Source organism: Palaemon carinicauda, chromosome 8 (genome assembly GCF_036898095.1).
Source record: "Palaemon carinicauda isolate YSFRI2023 chromosome 8, ASM3689809v2, whole genome shotgun sequence".
Classification (NCBI taxonomy): Eukaryota; Metazoa; Arthropoda; class Malacostraca; order Decapoda; family Palaemonidae; genus Palaemon; species Palaemon carinicauda.
The window spans coordinates 154,741,367-154,762,239 of record NC_090732.1 but is presented as its reverse complement, the minus strand read 5'-3'; the positions used below and the strand labels follow the sequence as shown (position 1 = coordinate 154,762,239).

The following is a 20,873-nucleotide window of genomic DNA, read 5'->3' as shown; positions in this document are numbered from 1 at the left end:
AGATCGCAAGGGACCTCCTCACCTGGTCAACAGGTCTAGACTTTTCACTAGTAACGAGGTTCATCCAAGGCAACTTGAATGTCATAGCAGATTGTCTCAGTCGGAAGGGACAAATAATTCCAACAGAATGGACCCTCCACAAGGATGTATGCAAGAGACTTTGGGCCACCTGGGGCCAGCCAACCATAGATCTCTTCGCAACCTCGATGACCAAGAGGCTCCCAATAGTTTGCTCACCTATCCCGGACCCAGCAGTAGTTCATATAGATGCCTTTCTACTAGATTGGTCACTTCTAGATCTATATGCATTCCCTCCGTTCAAGATTGTCAACAAGGTACTGCAGAAGTTCGCCTCTCACGAAGGGACAAGGTTGACGCTAGTTGCTTCCCTCTGGCCCGCGAGAGAATGACTCACCGAGGTACTTCGATAGCTAGTAGACGTTCCCAGAACACTTCCCCTAAGGGTGGACCTTCTACGTCAGCCACGCATAAAGAAGGTACACCAAGGCCTCCATGCTCTTCGTCTGACTGCCTTCAGACTATCGAAAGACTCTCGAGAGCTAGAGGCTTTTCGAAGGAGGCAACCAGAGCGTTTGCTAGAGCAAGGAGAACATCCACCCTTAGAATCTACCAATCGAAGTGGGAAATCTTCCGAAACTGGTGCAAGTCAGTATCCGTATCCTCGACCAGTACCTCTGTAACTCAAATAGCTGACTTTCTCTTATATCTGAGGAAAGAACGATCTCTTTCAGCTCCCACTATCAAGGGTTACAGAAGCATGTTGGCATCAGTCTTCCGTCACAGAGGCTTAGATCTTTCCAACAATGAAGATCTACAGGACCTCCTTAAGTCTTTTGAGACCACGAAGGAGCGTCGTTTGGTTACACCTGGTTGGAATTTAGACGTGGTACTAAGATTCCTTATGTCAGACAGGTTCGAACCGCTTCAATCAGCCTCCCTGAAAGATCTCACCTTTAAGACTCTTTTCCTGATATGCTTAACCACAGCTAAAAGAGTCAGTGAGATTCATGCCTTCAGCAAGAACATCGGATTCTCATCCGAAACGGCTACATGTTCTACAACTTGGTTTTCTAGCCAAACACGAGCTGCCTTCTCGGCCTTGACCAATATCGTTCGATATTCCAAACTTATCGTATGGTTGGAAATGAACTAGAAAGAGTATTATGTCCTGTAAGAGCTCTTAAGTTCTATTTAAAAACCTTTACGAGGCCCGTCTGAAGCTTTATGGTGTTCGGTTAAGAATCCATCTTTGCCTATGTCAGAGAATGCTTTATCCTATTTTATCAGACTGTTAATACGAGAAGCTCATTCCCATCTGAATGAGGAAGACCAAGCTTTGCTGAAGGTAAGGACACACGAAGTTAGAGCTGTCGCAACTTCCGTGGCCTTTAAACAAAATAGATCTCTGCAAAGTATATTCGACGCAACCTATTGGAAAAGCAAATCAGTGTTCGCGTCTTTTATCTTAAGAATGTCCAGTCTCTTTACGAGAACTGCTACACTCTGGGACCATTCGTAGCAACGAGTGCAGTAGTGGTGAGGGCTCGACCACTACAATTCCCTAATTCCATAACCTTTTTAATCTTTCTCTTGAAATGTTTTATTATTGTTTTTGGGTTGTCCGGAAGGCTAAGAAGCCTTTCGCATCCTACTTGATTTGGCGGGTGGTCAAAGTCATTTCTTGAGAAGCGCCTAGATTAGAGGTTTTGATGAGGACCTTTAGTATGGGTTGCAACCCTTCATACTTCAGCTCCTAGGAGTCGCTCAGCATCCTATGAGGATCGCGAGGCTCAGTAAGGAAGACGTACTTAAAAAGGCAGAGTAATTGTTCAAGTCGACTTCCTTACCAGGTACTTATTTATTTTATGTTTGTTATTTTGAATAACTGCTAAAATGAAATACGGAATACTTAGCTCATAATAATGTCAACATGTAATGCTGGTCTCTACCCACCCCCCTGGGTGTGAATCAGCTATATGATCATCGGGTAAGTTTAATATTGAAAAATGTTATTTTCATTAGTAAAATAAATTTTTGAATATACTTACCCGATGATCATAAATTAAAGGACCCACCCGTCCTCCCCAATAGAGACCCAGTGGACAGAGGAGAAAATTGGTTCTGTGTTGACATCGAGTACTTGAGTACCTACTTGACAGATGGCGCTGTTGATGTACACCCCCACCTGTATAGCGATCGCTGGCGTATTCCGCCCGTAGGTTTTTCTGTCGGGCAGCAGAGCTGACAGCTATATGATCATCGGGTAAGTATATTCAAAAATTTATTTTATTAATGAAAATAACATATTTTTCATTGATATATTATAAGAAAGAAACATTTTTATTTTGTCTGTTTTGATGTAAAGCATGAGTATAGCTGAAGGAAATGCTTATTTCAATTTTGTTCATTTTGATGTGAAGTAAGGCTAGGTTTATCTAAAGGAAATTGGTCATTTTATTTTGTCTCAGTTTATGTGAAATAATAAAATGTATCTAATAGTATTTCTCTCTCTCTCTCTCTCTCTCTCTCTCTCTCTCTCTCTCTCTCTCTCTCTCTCTCTCTATACATATATATATATATATATATATATATATATATATATATATATATATATATATATATATATATATATATATATATATATATATCTATATCTATATCTATATCTATATATATATATATATATATATATATATATATATATATATATATATATATATATATATATATATATATATATATATATATATATATATATATATATATATATATATATAGGGATTTTGACGGAGGAAAAATCTATTTCTGGGCGAGAGACCTGTGCCGCCCAGTGAAATGCTCCTTAAGCACCATTTCTAAGGTGAATAACTGCTATAATATTACCAGAGAAAAAAATGCATAGGAATGCTAGGTTGAACTAGCTCGCTCACCTATTGGTGTCGATATAAACTGGGGCGTAATATAATCAGAGGTCTCGCACCATTTAGACATTTCCTCTTCGGAATCCCTCAATAGCGAGGTGCCGTTCAACAACTCCTGCTGCACAGACCAGTACTACTAACTCTACCCACGCTTGCCCAACACTCCCCATAGCACCCCAAGTTTGAGGTCTGATCAGGGAGGAACAACTAGGGTGGGTTCACTGGGCGGCACAGGTCTCTCGCCCAGAAATAGATTTTTCCTCCGTCAAAATCCCTTTTCTGGGCTCAACCTGTGGCGGCCAGTGAAATAGTACAAGAGAAACGAACCCAAACTTCAGTATATATTAGGGAACGAATTAAAATCAAAATAACATAACAGCAGTTTAATCAAGAGTTGTAGTAGTAGACGATAGTCTTTTCATAACATCAAAAACTGACAGGGTATAATATCCCAGGAAGGGATGGCAAAATGTAAAAATAAACTGTATAATCAAAATTATGATCCGAGATCAGAACATCGTAGATAATACCATATAAAACTGGATATAAAAGGAATACAGTTCGCAGGACAAAATGTAAATATGATAATTAGTAATAGAGATAGATAATACCATATAAAACTGGATATAAAAGGAATACAGTTCGCAGGACAAAATGTAAATATGATAATTAGTAATAGAGATAAACAATATCCTAAGACATGGGGAGACCTTTGGCTGTGACATAACAAACTGAACTCAGGTAGGAACTGTAAGTGAGGCAGGTAAGAGGAAGATAGGAACTGTAAGTGAGGCAGGTAAGAGGAAGAAGATGGCAAGACAAATTAAATTTAGGAATTAATTTGTTCGGGGGATACCACGCTCCCTGCGGCTACGGTAGCGAGTTTAAGGGCCTCTAGATGTTTAAGATAGTGCCGCCTGAACACTGACAGGGATTTCCATCCGGTATATTTAGTAAGATCTGCAAAGTTCATGTGATGGAAAAAATTTATTGAGATTGCTACCGTCCGTATGTCATGGACGTGAGGGAAAGACTCAGGATTAGCCTGTTTGATAAAATACAAAATCTGTTGCCTGATCCCTTTTAAAGTTATAGTCCCTCCCTGCTCTCTAACAAACAAGGGCCCTGAGGTCTTATAGGAAGACCTCGATAGAAAGGACTTTAGAGTGGTAACAGGACACAGGGAAGGATCCTGAGGGAGAGGGATAATTTTCCAAGAGGACCATCTGTTCTGAGGGTCTTCATTTTTGGCCAAGAAGACTTTGTCTGGGGAGAGGAGAACTTCTCCTGATGGAAGGAACTCAATGTGGCCTGGATCTCTTGACAAGGCAGCTAATTCCGAAATTCTAGCGCCGGATGCTAAACTCATAAGAAATAGAGTTTTTCTGAGGAGAGGTATATACTCACATGAGTCGTTGATGGTCTCTGACGCCAGTTTAAGAACATACATAGAAAGACCATAAACAGACGCAAGTGGATAAAAAAAGTCCGAGGCCTTTGTTCAGCAGTGGACTAGTAACGGCTCATATATACATATATATATATATATATATATATATATATATATATATATATATATATATATATATATATATATATATATACACACACACACACACACATTTACATATACATATAAACATACATATATATAAAACAAATGGTAGAACTTCGGCCAGTTATAAAATTAACGTAAAACCTGTATACCTATGAAAGGAACAGGGGTAAACAATAAACAACGCGTATGAGTGTGGACGATAATTTGGGTTGAAAAACGACAATTTTAAGGCTCATGTACGATACTCCAGTCGAAATAATCTGGCAACCCTGGCTAACACCCTGAATAACTCGCCACATCGTTTTCACATAGTTCACTGTATTGTAATTGGGCCATACACTACCAATCCTATTTATACACCCTTTTCATAATAAACTCATAAATCATCTATAGCACTTAATAAGATACTCTTAAATTTCATTCTATCTTTTTCAATGTGCCAAGTCTGTATGATTTAACTATTTAATTTTATTTCTTTTAATGTTCTATATAATATAGTTATGATTAATTTTTACTTTAGTATAATTTCAATCTACTCTCTTATTACATCAAAATTCAATTTTATTAGCCCTTTATTTTTCTTTTGTCCTCTCATAATTTTTATCTAATTATTTTGCACTTATTATTTTCATTTTAATATGGTTTGATTCCTTCCTGTATAATAAATCACAAGCACACATCCTTACCTTTGTAGAGTAAATAACTAGAATAGAAAGACAAGACTCTTGGGAATGTAATTCAGCAAAAGGTATTATATAACTTTTCATCTCACATTCTTCCCTCTTTTCTTTTTCCTTTTCGTTTCTATTATTCACAGATGTCTACTGTTCATTTCAGTCTACATTTATTCTTTATATCCCTATTCCCTTTTTTATATCTTATCTTTATTTTATTTCTTAATCTTATTATCCTCATTTCATTTTTATGCATATTTCCCACTACCTTTAATCCTAACACTCCAAGTTTATGTGCTTGTATCTTTTTATAAGCTCATTGTCTCTGCTTACTTTTCTGTATTTCAGCTCCCTCTTTTAGTCTTTAAGCCTCTTCTCTCTCCATTTTTCAGCTCTACTGTACTTCTCTTTATATTTCCCCCTCCTGTCTTGCTTTTTTTTCTTGCATTCTTCCTGGCCTTCATTGCTATTCTTAGCCTTTTAGTCTCATTTCATTTCCTAAATCAATAAGCTTTGCTCCTACCATAATGAATAAACTTGAACCTCATCATATGTATTTAATGGGAGTAGATGATTTTCAAGCAATATGTATCAATGGATATATTTAAAGTTTGGTTAAAGATTTAATGTAAAAATATACAATGTTTGATACAGTAATTATACATAAATTTATTCCAGATTGAAAATGCACATCCTAGTTATATACTTTTCATTATAGCACTTTCAACCACCATATTTTACACTTGAATTATGTTTTAAGAGTGGTACAGTACGGTCCCGAATCATGTGTGTTCGAATTATGCGATTCCCCATTTATGCAGTCGCAAGTTTTCAGAAACAAATTTCTTATATCTGCGAAGCTGTTCAAAGTCTGCAAGTCAAGCACCACAAAACATATCAAGTCTATTTTCTTTTCAAGTATATTGGTAGGCCTAGGTACGGTGCCTGATAATAAATGTAACCAGATGATATTTACCTTACATTTTATTAATAATTTCATGATAAATGTCTATTTGAGGAAAAATTACAAATCAACAATGAAATTAACTTATAACTATAAGAGTTCAGCTGACAAGTTGTAAACAGAGTTTTGATTACGTTCTGAGCAACCTTTATTTTTCTCTAACCTTTTGATAATTCTAGTGATGGTATATAAAAGCATTTTTTGTTTTGTTTAGTACAGTTTATTTAAAAACTATTTTTTTTTCTTTTGAGTATAGAAGGTTTTCACACACAGGCTGTATTCGTTTATCGGCAGTGAATACCTGAACTTCCAGTAACGAGTCGGCAATGTTTTATTATATATTTTAATCAGTATAGATTTCCTTTATAAAGATTTGTTTTTGTATAGTATTAGGTATATAAAAACCTTTCACTCTCTACCTACCACTATTCATACCCCCCTCTCTCTCTGTCTCTGTCTCTGTCTCTCTCTCTCTCTCTCTCTCTCTCTCTCTCTCTCTCTCTCTCTCTCTCTCTCTGTGTAACAAGTAAAATCTTAGTTCACTTTTGGCAACCGAGTTTAAGAATGAAATTAACATGACTATATTGTCAGTTGTGTTGAGCAATTTCTCGCTTCAGGTGGTATAAGAAACAAACTAAAACACGGCATTCGAATGCAACAGCTGATTCTCTCTCTCTCTCTCTCTCTCTCTCTCTCTCTCTCTCTCTCTCTCTCTCTCTCTCTCTCTCTCTCTCTCTCTCTCTCTGTGGTGTTATAAAATACTTACATATAGAAGAAGAAATCAACATCTTTGTTTCCATAAAAAGTATCGGTTAAATACGACACAAAAAATTTATACTGTCTATAAATTCCTTTCCAATCGCAGCTTTAAACACGGCTTCCGATTTCATCAACATAACACTATTTTATAGGTAACACATTCTAAAAAATTGCGAATATTTAAATAGTTCATTGTGTTTTGATAAAACATTTATGTACGTACTTTTGTTTTAAATTTTGTGTGTATTTAACAATTGGTTATTGTTGACTTCTTTGTTTCACTTTTGGTTGTGATCAGATCAGCTGATGTCTAGCTGCCGCTCTCTAGATTAAGTGTGTACGAATACAGTTCGACAGTATTGTTTTTACAATTCCTTAACTTATTCAAAATATATATACAGTTAATATTACAAAAGCACTAATGTTTTTTAACCTATCATATTTTTCATTTAGTACATTTATAACTTTCATTGAAACTCTCTCTCTCTCTCTCTCTCTCTCTCTCTCTCTCTCTCTCTCTCTCTCTCTCTCTCTCTCTCTCTCTCTCTTTAACGAGTGAAATCTTTGTTGTTTCTTCACAATGTTGCGGTTAAATACTCACTGACATAGCCGGCAGTATTTTAATGTCTCGGTTAACCAGGGTGCGCTATAGCAGTCATTTGGGCCACGATAAATGTATTTAGGCAGCTTTTCAAGTATAGGCAATAGTAATAGAACGTTATAGCAGAGGGCTTAAGTGTATTCATTTGCAATTAAAAATTCATAACTCTTCAAATTATCATCACTTTCTCCAATCTCGTACAATCTCTGTCACAGTTATAGTGGTAACCCAATTGTTCGATGACTGAAGATCAGTCTCGTACTTTCTGCTCTTTTTTTGTAGATGGTTCTATAAATGAGATGGGTACAAGTTAATATGTTATCAAACTGACTTATAACTGGAGTTAGGAAATCATTTTAGATATGGAATGAAAGATTATCCTTCGTAACCGTTTTGAATTATTATGAATTATCATACAGTCAATAACGGCCGTTTGCTATTGTTGATTAAACGCAAACAAAATGGCTTTCCTGTTTTGTTACGTATGTAGAAATTTATATGGATATGGAGGGTAAAATATTTGTAATAACATAATATTTACTAAAAGTTCAATGTCATTAGTTATCACTTTGATCATTTGTGTTTAATGCATTCGTTTGTTCATTATGATTGACGATGGAGCGTACAGTAAACAAACGGAAGGTTTTTGTTTTAGGAAGCGTGTTTAGGAAAAACATATACAGTACAGTAAAACGCATTCATTTCTCTTATCTCGAAGTTACAAGAAAAAGTAAGTAAAGCAACATTAGTAGTAACAAATCATCATTTATTACTTGGTAAGATAGCTATTGCTACAAAAATTAACCTGAACACAGATGTGTAAATGTGTTTGTCTGTTTGTTGTGATCAGAGATGAATGTAAACAAAATAATGGTTTCTGTTTTAGATGGTGTGCTTTTTGGTGTGTTTAGGAAACATGTGATATAAAATCTCCTTTATATCGTTGATTTTGGATTTTCAATGATACAACAAAACGTAGTCTATACAGTGATGATTTTGTTATTCACCAGGCATCTTATACAACAGATATGACTTAAATTTATATTTGTCCCGATTTTAGGTTGTGTTATAAAGGGAAATATACGGTATTTACACCCATCCTGGTTGTAATTTTGACCTTTTTCAAGTTATTAAAATTGTGAAATATTTTAAATGTTTTATGTATTAGAAAAGATACAGCATAGTACATAATAGAAAGTATTGAAATGGGTAGGAAAAACGTTTGAATAGATAACTTCCGTTTCCCATGGCCCTAATGGAATTGTTCCTGTTATGTGTATCGAAATGTGCGATTTTCCGTTTATGTGGGGCCGTTGATCAATCAAATTCTCACAATTCGGGACCCTACTGTAGTATAATTTTCTTTGAAGAAGGGTAGTGTGATATTTTTTGGTAAGATACATTATAAATATTTCTTTTTAACTGCTGCCTTGACAAGACTTGCTGCAGTTATAAGATTAGAGAATTTTTTATATTAAATGTATAAACCTAGATCCTTATACTTCCAAACAGAACTAGAATGTTACCCTATGTCAGAACACTTAGCATAATCTTGTAAATAGAGTGGTCCTTGGTTTACAACTGAAATCCATTCCTACATAGTTGTGTAAGTTTGAACTTACTTTTACTGAAGACATTCTCACATATACGTAAATTAGAAAAATTTAAATCTTAACATTCATTAACATATGATCTATATGTTCATTTATTATTTTTACTGTTATTTTAGTTATGATGAATATTGTTTTAATTATTTAAATTATTATCATTTTAATCAATCTTATGAACATGAACAAAGGAATAGACAAATATTAGCTATGTTTTTATTTCATAATATGAAAGCAATGTGAATATTACATGAAGTATCATGGGGTGCAGTTAAGTGAAACGTCAGTTTATCAAAATCCTGGTTTATTTTAAATACAGCAGTATTTTTAGACAACAGTAAATGGACATATAATTTGGTCAACGACATAGCCTGGCTGAGCAGTAAATATGTTAACAAATGTTCATTTTTTTTTTTTTTTTCATTTACACCTACAGTCTACAGTAAAAGGAAGTTTCTGCATAAAAAGTGTTTTAAGAATATACTGTCAAGCCTCGTTTTCCGCGATATTTAGGTAACAGACAGGCGCGATAAGCGAATTTTCGCGAATAAATACCACTGTAAGGTGGGCTAACTCTTAACCTAAAAAGTCACTGGCCCCCTTGCCACGAGCTGGTGCCTGAGCTGATGATTAACACAGTAAATATTGAATGATATTTTTTTTAATTTGGTTTCTACAACAGTTTATAATCATATGTACAATGTACACAATGTAATGGACACAGTAAGGTTACAGTACAGTATTGTACTAAGGTAAAGTTTAACTAGTCGTCATCATCCCCTTACTGTTCTGTATAAGAAAGTTATCATCATCTAGTGATTCTGTACAGTACTGTAACCTAATACTGACTGATACTGTAGTGTATATAACTGTAATATATGAACAGTAATATTACTACAGTATAGCTTAACTGTACTTACTGAAAGAGTTCGTTCAAGACTCATAGCCTACGACGCTACTCTAGAAGCATGACGCAACTTATGTGTTGTCTCTTGCGCCGTATGTTATCTATACTTTTGTAAACAAATACAGCTTATTTTATAAACTAAAAATATAAATACCTCGATAACAATTGTTTATTTTAAATAAACAGAATTCTCTCTCTCTCTCTCTCTCTCTCTCTCTCTCTCTCTCTCTCTCTCTCTCTCTCTCTCTCTCTCTCATATTTGATTTTATTTGAGAAGCATTGTTCCATTCTAGAAAATTATGCGATTATTTAAGCAGTTATTTGAGCTTTAATAGAATATTTATGTACTCTTGTCTTGAATTTTGGGTGTATTTTATCAATCTAAGTACTTTGGGTGCCATGATCACGGCACCCAAAATACTTAGATTGATAAAATACATCCGGAATTGTAAAACAAAATCACATAAATGTTTTATTAAAGCACCATTAACTATTTAAATAATCGTAATTTTCTAAAATGCAATAATGCTTCCAAAACAAATTCGAATGTTTAGAGAGAGAGAGAGAGAGAGAGAGAGAGAGAGAGAGAGATAGAGAGAGAGAGAGAGAGAGAGAGAGAGAGAGAGAGAGAGAGAGAGTATTAGTTCTCTCTTATTCGATGTCAGGATGCCTGAAAACATCAAATAATGAAGAGAGAGAGAGAGAGAGAGAGAGAGAGAGAGAGAGAGAGAGAGAGAGAGAGAGAGAGAGAGAGTATTAGTTCTCTCTTATTCGATGTCAGAATGCCTGAAAACATCAAATAATGAAGACAGAGAGAGAGAGAGAGAGAGAGAGAGAGAGAGAGAGAGAGAGAGAGAGAGAGAGAGAGAGAGAGAGAGAGAGTATTAGTTCTCTCTCATTCGATGTCAGGATGCCTGAAAACATCAAATCAATATTTGATGTTTTCAGGCATCCTGACATCGAATAAGAGAGAACTAATACTCTCTCTCTCTCTCTCTCTCTCTCTCTCTCTCTCTCTCTCTCTCTCTCTCTCTCTCTCTCTCTCTCTCTCTAATAAATTAAATCTTTGTTTCTTTGCAAAGTCTCTAGTGAGGTTTTATAATCGAGCATCAGAGCTAAAAACTAAAAAAATATTGTGCATTGGCAATATGAATGAAACTCCAGTTAACGTTATGCGATTCAACTCACAGTACAAGTTGTTAAAATATGAGAAGCTTTCCATATAAAACTATTGGAGTTAATATGCTAGTTGGAAATGATTGATCTAGTAATAATTGTTTCTTTTAGTAAATATGAAATACCAGTAACCTTCGGTAGCATGTCTTAATAATAAGGGAGTTATTTGATCCTAAAAATGAGGTTGACGACGGACTAGGCAGTGTTGATCAGCTGATTTGAATGTAAAGAATGCATTCGCTGTTTTTAATTGTAAATGACAAGACTAAAATGTGAATATTACATCTATTGTTATTGGATAGAGTTGAGTGAAACACCAGGGAGAGAGAAGAACGAAACAATGTGACAAAGAGACAAAACAGGGGGAGACATTCCTTCCGCCAAATCTACGCTAATTCAAATAAATTGGCGACATCAGTGAATTTGGGAAATGCCAGAAGAAGAATGAAAAATAGGAATGGGAATATGTGGAATGAGGGATAAGAAAGTGGTTTAGAATGATTAATAAGATGAATGAAATTGCGAAAAATAATGAGAATCAAAAGAATTGGAAAGATATGCTGTTGATGTGTGTGGGAGAGCAAAGTAAATGTACGAAAGGTATTTGGGAAGGAATTGAGAAAAGGATGAAGGATGTAATAATAGTAAGTAAAGGACAATAATAATGTGAAGAAGATATCATACTAATATGCATGATAGGTTATATCAGTGAGGTAATTCTGTTATAGTGAATTGTCATATCAGTGAGATAATGTGAAAGTGAATATAGGTTGATGACGAACTACGCTGATTTGATCAGCTGATTTGAATGTATACAATACATGAGATATAATTGGCTATGGTTTTTTTTTTTATTATAAATACAATACTAAAATGTGAATATTACATGCATTAGTATTGGATACAGATAAGTGAAACATCAGTTTAATCAAAATTCAGTGTATTTGAAATATAGCTGTAATTTTTTACCACAGTAAATGGAAACACACTGTACAGAGAGAGCTGGGTGTAGTGGCGTGCAGTGTAAAGGACCACATGCTATTTGAAGTCATCTCCCAGCTTGAATTTTATCGCAATTTTTATGAGAATTTTTATTGAATAGGTATTGCATTGTTCTTGGCCATCCCAATATTGTTGCCAACTATTAGAAATCAAATTCTTAATGTTGGGTAAACAATCATCAAAAAGTTTTTTTTTTTTTCTCTCGGCCACAAAACACTGAAACCGCAAACCAAGAAACCGCGATTAACAAGGTCCAACTGTATAACATATTTATAAGTGTTAAGATGGTTTATAAAAACTTGAGTTTGTAAAGAAAATAAAATTGTGAAATATGAGAAGTTTAAAAAACAATGAAAAAATATACTGTAGCTTTCTGCATCTACGGGGTTTCAGCTATCACAGGGGTACCTGAAACGGAACGGCCGTAATAGCTGAGGATTACTGTATTTACACATAATTTAATATTGCTGTAAACTAGCGTTCATTGATTTATTTGTTGTTGATGTATTATATCTTCAAGAAGTAAATAACAACAGTATTTTGTTGTAGATGCAAATAAACAGAAATCTTAAAACTCTCAGGTCTTAAAATGTATTGTAAGTGTTTATGGAAATGTACTGATAACAACATTAACATATAAATGAAAATTGTTATTAGTGTACTATAGTCGTATTTTTTTTTCTAAAAATGTCATCCAGTGCAAGATTTGTTTTAGGTTCTAGTAGACATATCTGTTTAGTTGAAGTATATGAGGCTTTATATCTTTCCAGAAAAAGCATAGAATCGGAGAGTCACGAAGTTGCTGTTTGGGACTTGTGGGTATATCTTGTTGAACATTACGAGACATTGCCTGATCCTACACTGCCTTCTACAGCACTCCACATGGCTTTGTCTACAGCAGCGACATCCTCTACAACACCTCGTCTGCTCCATCAAGTCTTGAGGGGTGTTGAGAGACTAGTATTAGTGCAACAGTTGTCAAGTAATACTGTAGAAGTAATTTTCAAATTAGTCATGGATTTAGTGTTGAATTGTTCACCCTCAACATCTTTAGCTGCTCTTCCACTGTTTGTCACAGCTCTTTATGCTAATGTAAGGAACACTTCATCTCTCATACATGATGTTGGAGGGGATGATAAGTCCTCTGACCCAGAAACACTCCTCCTTGTGATGGAAAAACTCTCCGTTTTCTTTGATCGTATCAGGGTTGGTTACCCCCATGAAGCAGGTGTGATTGCTGGATTGCTTGGACCATGTCTGTTGGATGTTCTTCCTGCTAGTCAGATTTTAAATAAAGTCATTACTGAGTATATATCCAGTCATCAACCTCACCCTCATCTCCTTGCATCAACATTATTTCAAGTGTTTGAAGGTGCCATTAGTGAGAGTGGTGAGGGGTTAGTTCAAGAGTGGGTTCTTTTGTCACTTAGTAACTTCACTCAGCGCAGTCCTGTTTCACTTGCTGTGTGGTGCTTAACCTGCTTTTTCATAGCAGCATCAAGTAACAGATGGCTTAGAGCAGCATTCCCTTCAGTTCAAGCCCGTCTTGGAAAGCTAGATACACGTGACATTCAAATATTCTGTTTGTCTGCCTCCCATTTCCGTCAGAGTCTAGCTACCCAGGACCAAAAGGAAAAATTTGAAGCTGTGTTTCAGGCAGTTGCTACTCCTGGATCACCTTATCAAGATTTATTAGATTGTATAAAAGAGTAAATCTGCTTTGACATTTTTTTTTCTCCTTTGACACTACAGAAGACTTGAAGTGTCGGAAGTGATTTACTGATTTTTTTTTTTTTATATAGCTCTGCTGGGTGATCAGCATTGTGCTAATATTACATCTTAGAATCTCATAATCAGTGCACTCTAGCCATGTGTTGCCTGAATGGGTTTCAAAAGAATATTTATTTGTATGTGACTATATTTTAATTTCTAATGTTTGCTAATACAGTATATGTACAGTATATGTATAAGTATATATATATTCATACATCATACATATTCTCTGAGTATCATAGGTTTTAGTTATCAAATACTATATTAGATTTGTTTTTTGTTTTTAAACAAGATCATATGGTATTTGTCTACCAGCATGAGATTATTTAAATTTTTGTTGTCCGTGGTCTTTATGAAATATTTATCCATTAATCAATATTATTGGTTTACAGCCAGTCTGGGTTAAATACTTTATGTTGGAATAGTCCAAACTTGTTTTGCTTGGCTGTGATATATAGTAGGTTGTATGTGAGGGTATTTGCCAATGTAAGTTTTTTTCAGTGATTTGAGGTTATTCTTCTCTTAGAAAAATTTATGCTATGCCCAATTACTGTAGATCTATGTTGCAAAAATTGTAAGTTTGTATTTTGTATATATGTATATCAAACTTCTCTGTACTCTTTTTATGTTACTTGATTTGTGTCATGTTCCATAACCCCCATTGCATATTATGAAGGAATCTGTGGTTGATGAATTGTTATTAGCTTGATCTTTGTAGTTTGTTTTAGAAGTTTCTTGACCCATTTTAATTATTGTCACATTAATAGAATAGAAATCAGATTGTCAATTTGTCATTCCATCAGCTCTTAAAGCTTTCCAATTAGACTAATTAACCCCTTGATATAGTTCTTTAATTTTTTTCTGTTCTTTATGGAACTAAATTAGTTTATATTTCCAGTTGGCATAATTGAGTGTGATTGGGGTAATGAAGATGAAAGACATTGATTTTAACTTGTTTTATCATATGCATATGAAAGAACATTAATATTGTTTTTGTTATTGCTGTATATGTTTGCAGAATAATTTTAACATTTATAGGATTTCTACGAGAAATGCTAGTTCTTTCCCTATAAAAATAATTTAATCTGCTGTACATGATGTAAATGATAGGAGTGTAGCTCTGTGAAATGAGTTTATCAAAAGTATTTTTTGTTTCTTTAATGCAGCATTGCAATTTTAAGTTCCATAAATTTTGTGATTTTATTGAAAAAAACTTGTTTCAATACCTGATTATTTTTAATTGTTCAGTTATGGGAACTAATAAAGATTATTTTGCATTGTGCAGGCTTTTCATTTGAATTTCTTATTTTACTATCACTGTGTAATAGTTTCAGATTACATATTAATAAAGGAAATGGTTTTCCTTGTCACTTATTTTAGTGTTGTATGTAAAAATTCAGGTTATAAAACTATTTCAATGTTTCATTTTATGCAATTTATTTACTTAAATCATGGTGCTGTTAGTTTTCAGAATTGACCCTACCTTCTCATATAATGAAGGAAGAAGATTTAAAATCCTTGAATGGGTTTACTCCCCTTTACATCTTATTTGCTACCTTCAGCTTAAAGTTTTGACAAAGGAAGATGTCTTTGATCTTCCTGGAAGAAAATGTGATTTATTTACAAGGTGATAAATTTGATTTGTTCCGTAACCGAAATACAAACCACGCTATTTACAAAGGGTTTACTTTTAGCGCAGCTGAAATGACGAGCCAATAGTTTTAACGAGGATTAATTACCCCCGCGCTAGTTAGCGGGCGGTGGGGAAGGGTAGCTTGCTACCCCTCCCCCCTCCACAGACCGGTGACTTGCTTCACTTCACTTTTGGCTCGGCGGTGATCAGACGTGTCTGCTCATCGCCTTCGTGACAGCCTTTAATTTTCTGCTTTTTCTTTTCAGCGTGTGTGTTGGTTGGAAGTTGACCTTCAGTTATTTCTTTACAATGCGTACATGCCCTGGAGCTGCCGGTCGTCCTTGTGGGACTTTCATGTCGGACGTAAATACGGATCCGCACACCCTCTGCCATCAATGTCGGGGCCGACGGTGTGACCAGGAGAACATGTGCCGTGAGTGCAGGGAGTGGTCTGCCTCCCAGTGGGAGAGGTTTGGCCGTCGGCGTAAGAAGAAGTCCAAGAGAGACCGTTCTCCTCCGGGGTTAGCCTTGAAGGAGGAAGGTTCTCGGGACTCTTCTTCCGCCGCCCAAACCTCCTCCGAAGCTCCCCCTCGTCCGCCTCCTAAGGAGAGTCGGCCGAGTGGGAGCGCAGGCCCTTGTTCTGTTTCCCGATCTTCGGTGGGGGGAGAGAGCGTCGCCTCCCATAGCGAGGCGGTTCCCCCTCCTCCTCCGGGGGAGGTTATTGATAATGCCTTATCCAGTGATGATCTTTTACAGATTTGGTCGTCCCTGGCGCTTAAGGGTTTGCCCTCCAGGGTCGCTCTTATTGACCTTGTCTCGTTGGGGGCCGCTGTTAAGCAGTCGCCGGTGGTAGCAGAGGTAGACCCTCTGTCTATTGTCGACGTCGTGGTGACAGAGGCCTCCGACGTGGCTGGGCCTTCCGCCGCAGGTGCTGTTGCGGGTGATGGTGCTAAAGGCTCTCCTCCTCCTTCCGTACATCCTTCGAAGGGGGAAGTGAGTCCTTCGGTCTCGGCTGCTGCTCAGCTTCCTTCTGAGGGAGGTGCTTTAACGGAGACTCCCCTTCTGAGGACCGATGGTCCCGACGATCTCCCCCGAGGCCGCCTCCGCCGTAAGGCTCACCGTCCGCTACGCCACAAGGGCCTCCCTTCCCCTTACAGGGGGACTAAGAGGCGCCTTTTTGGGTCTTCATCCTCCGGGGGGGACTCTCCTAGTCAGCCTCAACTTACAGCTCCGCCCTCCTTGAACCTCTCTGTAGACCGCTCACCATCTCCTGCCAGATCTTCGCCTTCTTGAGAACTCGTCATCCGACGGGCAACGGTCCCTTCGGGGCTAAGGGATCCTTCCCTTACGCGAGCAGTGCTAGCGCACAAGCTCTCTCCTGCTCGCCAGCGCTCTCCTGATCGTCGACGATCTCCTGCTCGCCGACGCTCACCTGCTCGTCGGCTCTCTCCTGATGTTCGCCCCCCTCGCCAGCGCTATCCTGCTCGTCAGCTCTCTTCCGAGCGTCAGCGCTCATTTGAGGACCATCGCCCTGCGGTCTCTGACCACCCTTTAGTTCCTGCTGAACTCCTTGCTCACCATCTGCCTGGTCCTGTGGCTACGCAACATCGTGCTGCATGTGTGTCAAAAACACATGTTCGCCAACGCGCCAGCGATCTCCCAGTTCCTGCTCGTGAACGCGCCGCGCCACCTGTCCTTTCACATGACACGCGTCGACCTTCTGCTCGCCAGCGATCTCCAGCTCGCCAGCGATCTCCAGCTCGCCAGCGATCACCTACGCGCCAGCGATTACTTCCTCGCCAGCGCGCACAGGCGATCTTAGTATCGCCTATTCAACAGCGACAGCTAGCGCGCCAACGTTCTCCAACGCTCCTGAAGGAACATGGTTCGCCAGCTTCCAGCTCGCCATCGCGCGATCGCCCGCCTGCGCATGCTGCTCGCCATTGCACGATCGCCCTCCTGCGCATGCTGCTCGCCATCGCTCGCCCCTGCACGATCGCCCTCCTGCGGATGCTGATCACCATCGCACCCCATCACGCGATCGGCCACCTGCGCATGCTGCTCGCCATCGCTCGCCCTCCTGCGCATGCTGCTCGCCATCGCTCGCCCCTGAATGATCGCCCTCCTGCGGATGCTGATCACCATCGCACCCCATCACGCGATCATTCACCTGCGCATGCTGCTCGCCATCGCTTACCATTACGCGGTCATTCACCTGCGCATGCTGCTCACCATCGCACGCCAGTGCGTCGACATACCACATCGCGCCATCGCCAACTTGAGCGACTGCACTCACCAGCTCGTCAACGATCGCCTGTGGATCTACACCGCCAGCGATCTTCCTCACCTACGCGGAAGCGCGTTCCCTCGCCGTCGCGCCAATGCTTGCGTTCGTCGCCTCGGACACGCGTTCATTCACCTGCGCATGCTGCTCACCATCCCACGCCAGTGCATCGACATACCACATCGCGCCATCGCCAACTTGAGCGACTGCACTCACCAGCTTGTCATCGATCGCCTGTGGATCTACACCGCCAGCGATCTTCCTCACCTACGCAACAGCGCGTTCCCTCGCCGTCGCGCCAATGCTTGCGTTCGTCGCCTCGGACACGCGTTCATTTACCTGCCCACCCTCGCGCCCACTCGCCTGCGCGATCGTTCACCTGCGCGCCCATGCGACCACTCGCCCGCGCGACCGCTCGCCTGTGCGCCCGCGCAATCATCCACCTGCGCTCCCGCGCGACCATTCGCCTTCGCGCAACCATCGTTCGCGGCGAATTCCACAGCCGGTGGTAGCAGCAGGAACGCGTGCTCCTAGACGGCACTCGGGATCACCTCCATCCAAACACAGGTTGGTAGTGCAGGACGAGGAGAGGTTAGTACAGCATTCTTCCCCACCTTCTTTTCAGGCAGGTACCGTCGTGTCCACTCCAAAGGATCGCCCGATCCCTTTCCCTTTAGCGAGGATTTCGGACTCTGTGTCCTTGGAGCAGCAGACTTGGTTTGGTCCGCTGGCACGGGCGTTAGTGAGGGTTATGAAACCAGCACTCACCGGCCAGGGTAACAAACCAACGGCTGTCTCTCCTACGCTGAAGAGAAAGAGAGGAGTGGACTTCGTGGTGACTTCCCCAAGGCGAAGTTGGTTCCCAAGAGGTCGGTCGCGAAGGTCCCTTCTCCTGCACGAGTACTCTCTCCTTCTCCCGTGGACGAGGCCTTTCCGTTCTCAGGAGAGTCCAGTGGGGCGGTAGTCTTCCCCTCGGCACCAGGGGGGGGAGATTTCGCTCCAGGCAGGAGAATCGTCTCGTGAGGAAGGGGCCCCTCGAACCTCGTTGTTGGGATCCTGTAACCCTCCCAGGAGGGAATCCAAGGATTCCAAGACCGTCCCTAAATCCTCTGCAAGGATTCGTCAGGAACCCACGACTACCCAGGGGAATGTCCACGTTTCAGCCCGCAGGGAGGAGAACAGCAAGAATCCGAACATACCTTCTGGCAGGTCCTAAGCCTGATAAGGCAACTTATCAGGCTTACGGATCCAGTCATCGCCCCCCGTGAAGGCAAAGACACGATTCTGGATGAAGTGTTTGACGTTCGGAAGGCCCCTAAGACCAGTGCAGCTCTGCCCTGGTCTCGGGGGCTGAAGAGTGCCAGGGCTAGGGCCAACGCTCAGCTCGCACTTCTTGCCTCCTCCAGTCGTTCCACTGCCGGGAACAAGCTCATCCCTCCTCCTCGCCTCCAGCAGTGGAGGTATTTCGAGATCCTTGGTGAGCACAACCTCGCTCTTCCTCTCCATCACTCTGTGGAGGAGCTGGCGAAGGGAGTTCCCCTTGAGAAACTCTCTGCCCGGCAGGTGTCGTTCTCGGCGGCAGAGATCCTTAACCACGAGAAGGTCGCTAAGTGTGCCATGCAGGCCACTTCGTGGCTGGACTTCTGGCTAGGATCTCTGGGCATCCTATTGCGATCGGAGGACTTGTCCAAGGAGACCAATAGGAAGGCCCTAGAGACCTTCTTGCTCTCGGGCACCCGCTCCATCGAGTTTTTGGCGCACCAGGTTACCACCCTGTGGGCCAACTCGGTGTTGAAGCGTCGCGATGCTGTGTCCGAGAGATTCCATCCGAAGGTCCCCGCCGTAGATGTGTGAAGGCTCCGACATGCTTCCCTTCTGGGGGAGAGCCTGTTTGAGCCTCAAGACATGGAGCGAACGGCTGAGAGGTGGAGGAAATCCAGCACGGACTCCCTCCTCCACAGGCCCCTTACAACTCGGTCCTATAAGCCTCCAGCCCCGCCACAACAGCAGCAACAGCCTCGTAAGGCTCCCAAACAGGCACCGGCAGCTAAGAAAGTGGTGTCTAAGCCCCAGCCCTTTCCAGCCAAGGTCAAGAGGGGTGGCAAGTCCTCCAGGGGAAGCAAGACTCCTAGGGGTGGCGGCCGCGGCCGCAAGCCCTAGGGGTGGCAGTCCCCCTGCATGTCCACCTGTGGGGGGATGCCTTCAGCGTTGCGTCCGCAGGTGGCAGCAACACGGGGCCGATGCTTTAACGGTCTCAGTGATCGGCCAAGGTTATCGCGTCCCGTTCACAACATCTCAACCTCCCCTGACAGCGAATCCAGTGTCGTTGAGCTCCTATGCCACGGAATCGGCAAAGGGGCTGGCCCTTCAGGCCAAAGTCGAGACCATGCTCGAGAAGGGTGCTCTCCAGGAGGTTGTGGACGGCTCCCCAGGCTTCTTCAGTCGACTCTTTCTTGTAAAGAAGGCTACTGGAGGCTGGAGACCCGTCATCGATCTCTCAGCTCTGAACAGGTTTGTCAAACAAACCCGGTTCAGCATGGAGACAGCAGACACGGTCAGACTTGCGGTGAGACCACAAGACTTCATGTGTACACTGGATCTAAAGGACGCGTACTTCCAGATCCCAATCCATCCGTCTTCCAGGAAGTACCTGAGATTCTGCCTAGACAACAAGATCTACCAGTTCAAGGTGCTGTGTTTCGGTCTCTCCATAGCTCCTCAGGTGTTCACCAGAGTGTTCACCCTGATTTCATCTTGGGCGCACAGGAACGGCATTCGTCTCCTTCGTTACCTGGACGATTGGCTGATCCTAGCAGACTCGGAGTCGACCCTTCTTCGGCACCGAGACAGGCTTCTGGATCTTTGCCAGGATCTGGGGATCGTGGTAAACCTCGAGAAGTCCTCTCTGCAGCCGTCCCTACGACTGGTTTATCTAGGCATGCTAATAGACACCAATCTCCACAAAGCCTTTCCATCAGACGACCGGATAGCAA

At 40.7% G+C, this 20,873-nt stretch overlaps 1 protein-coding gene across 1 annotated transcript in view; it reads left to right on the top strand.

Moving 5' to 3' along the window:
• Nucleotides 1–14,485, top strand: part of LOC137645504 (huntingtin-like) — a 330,048-nt gene extending 315,563 nt beyond the window's left edge. Inside the window, 1 exon segment of the mRNA XM_068378310.1 lies at nt 12,961–14,485. Coding sequence (XP_068234411.1) covers nt 12,961–13,903 — 943 coding nt within the window. The 3' untranslated portion in view covers nt 13,904–14,485.
• Nucleotides 14,486–20,873: the final 6,388 nt, after the last annotated feature.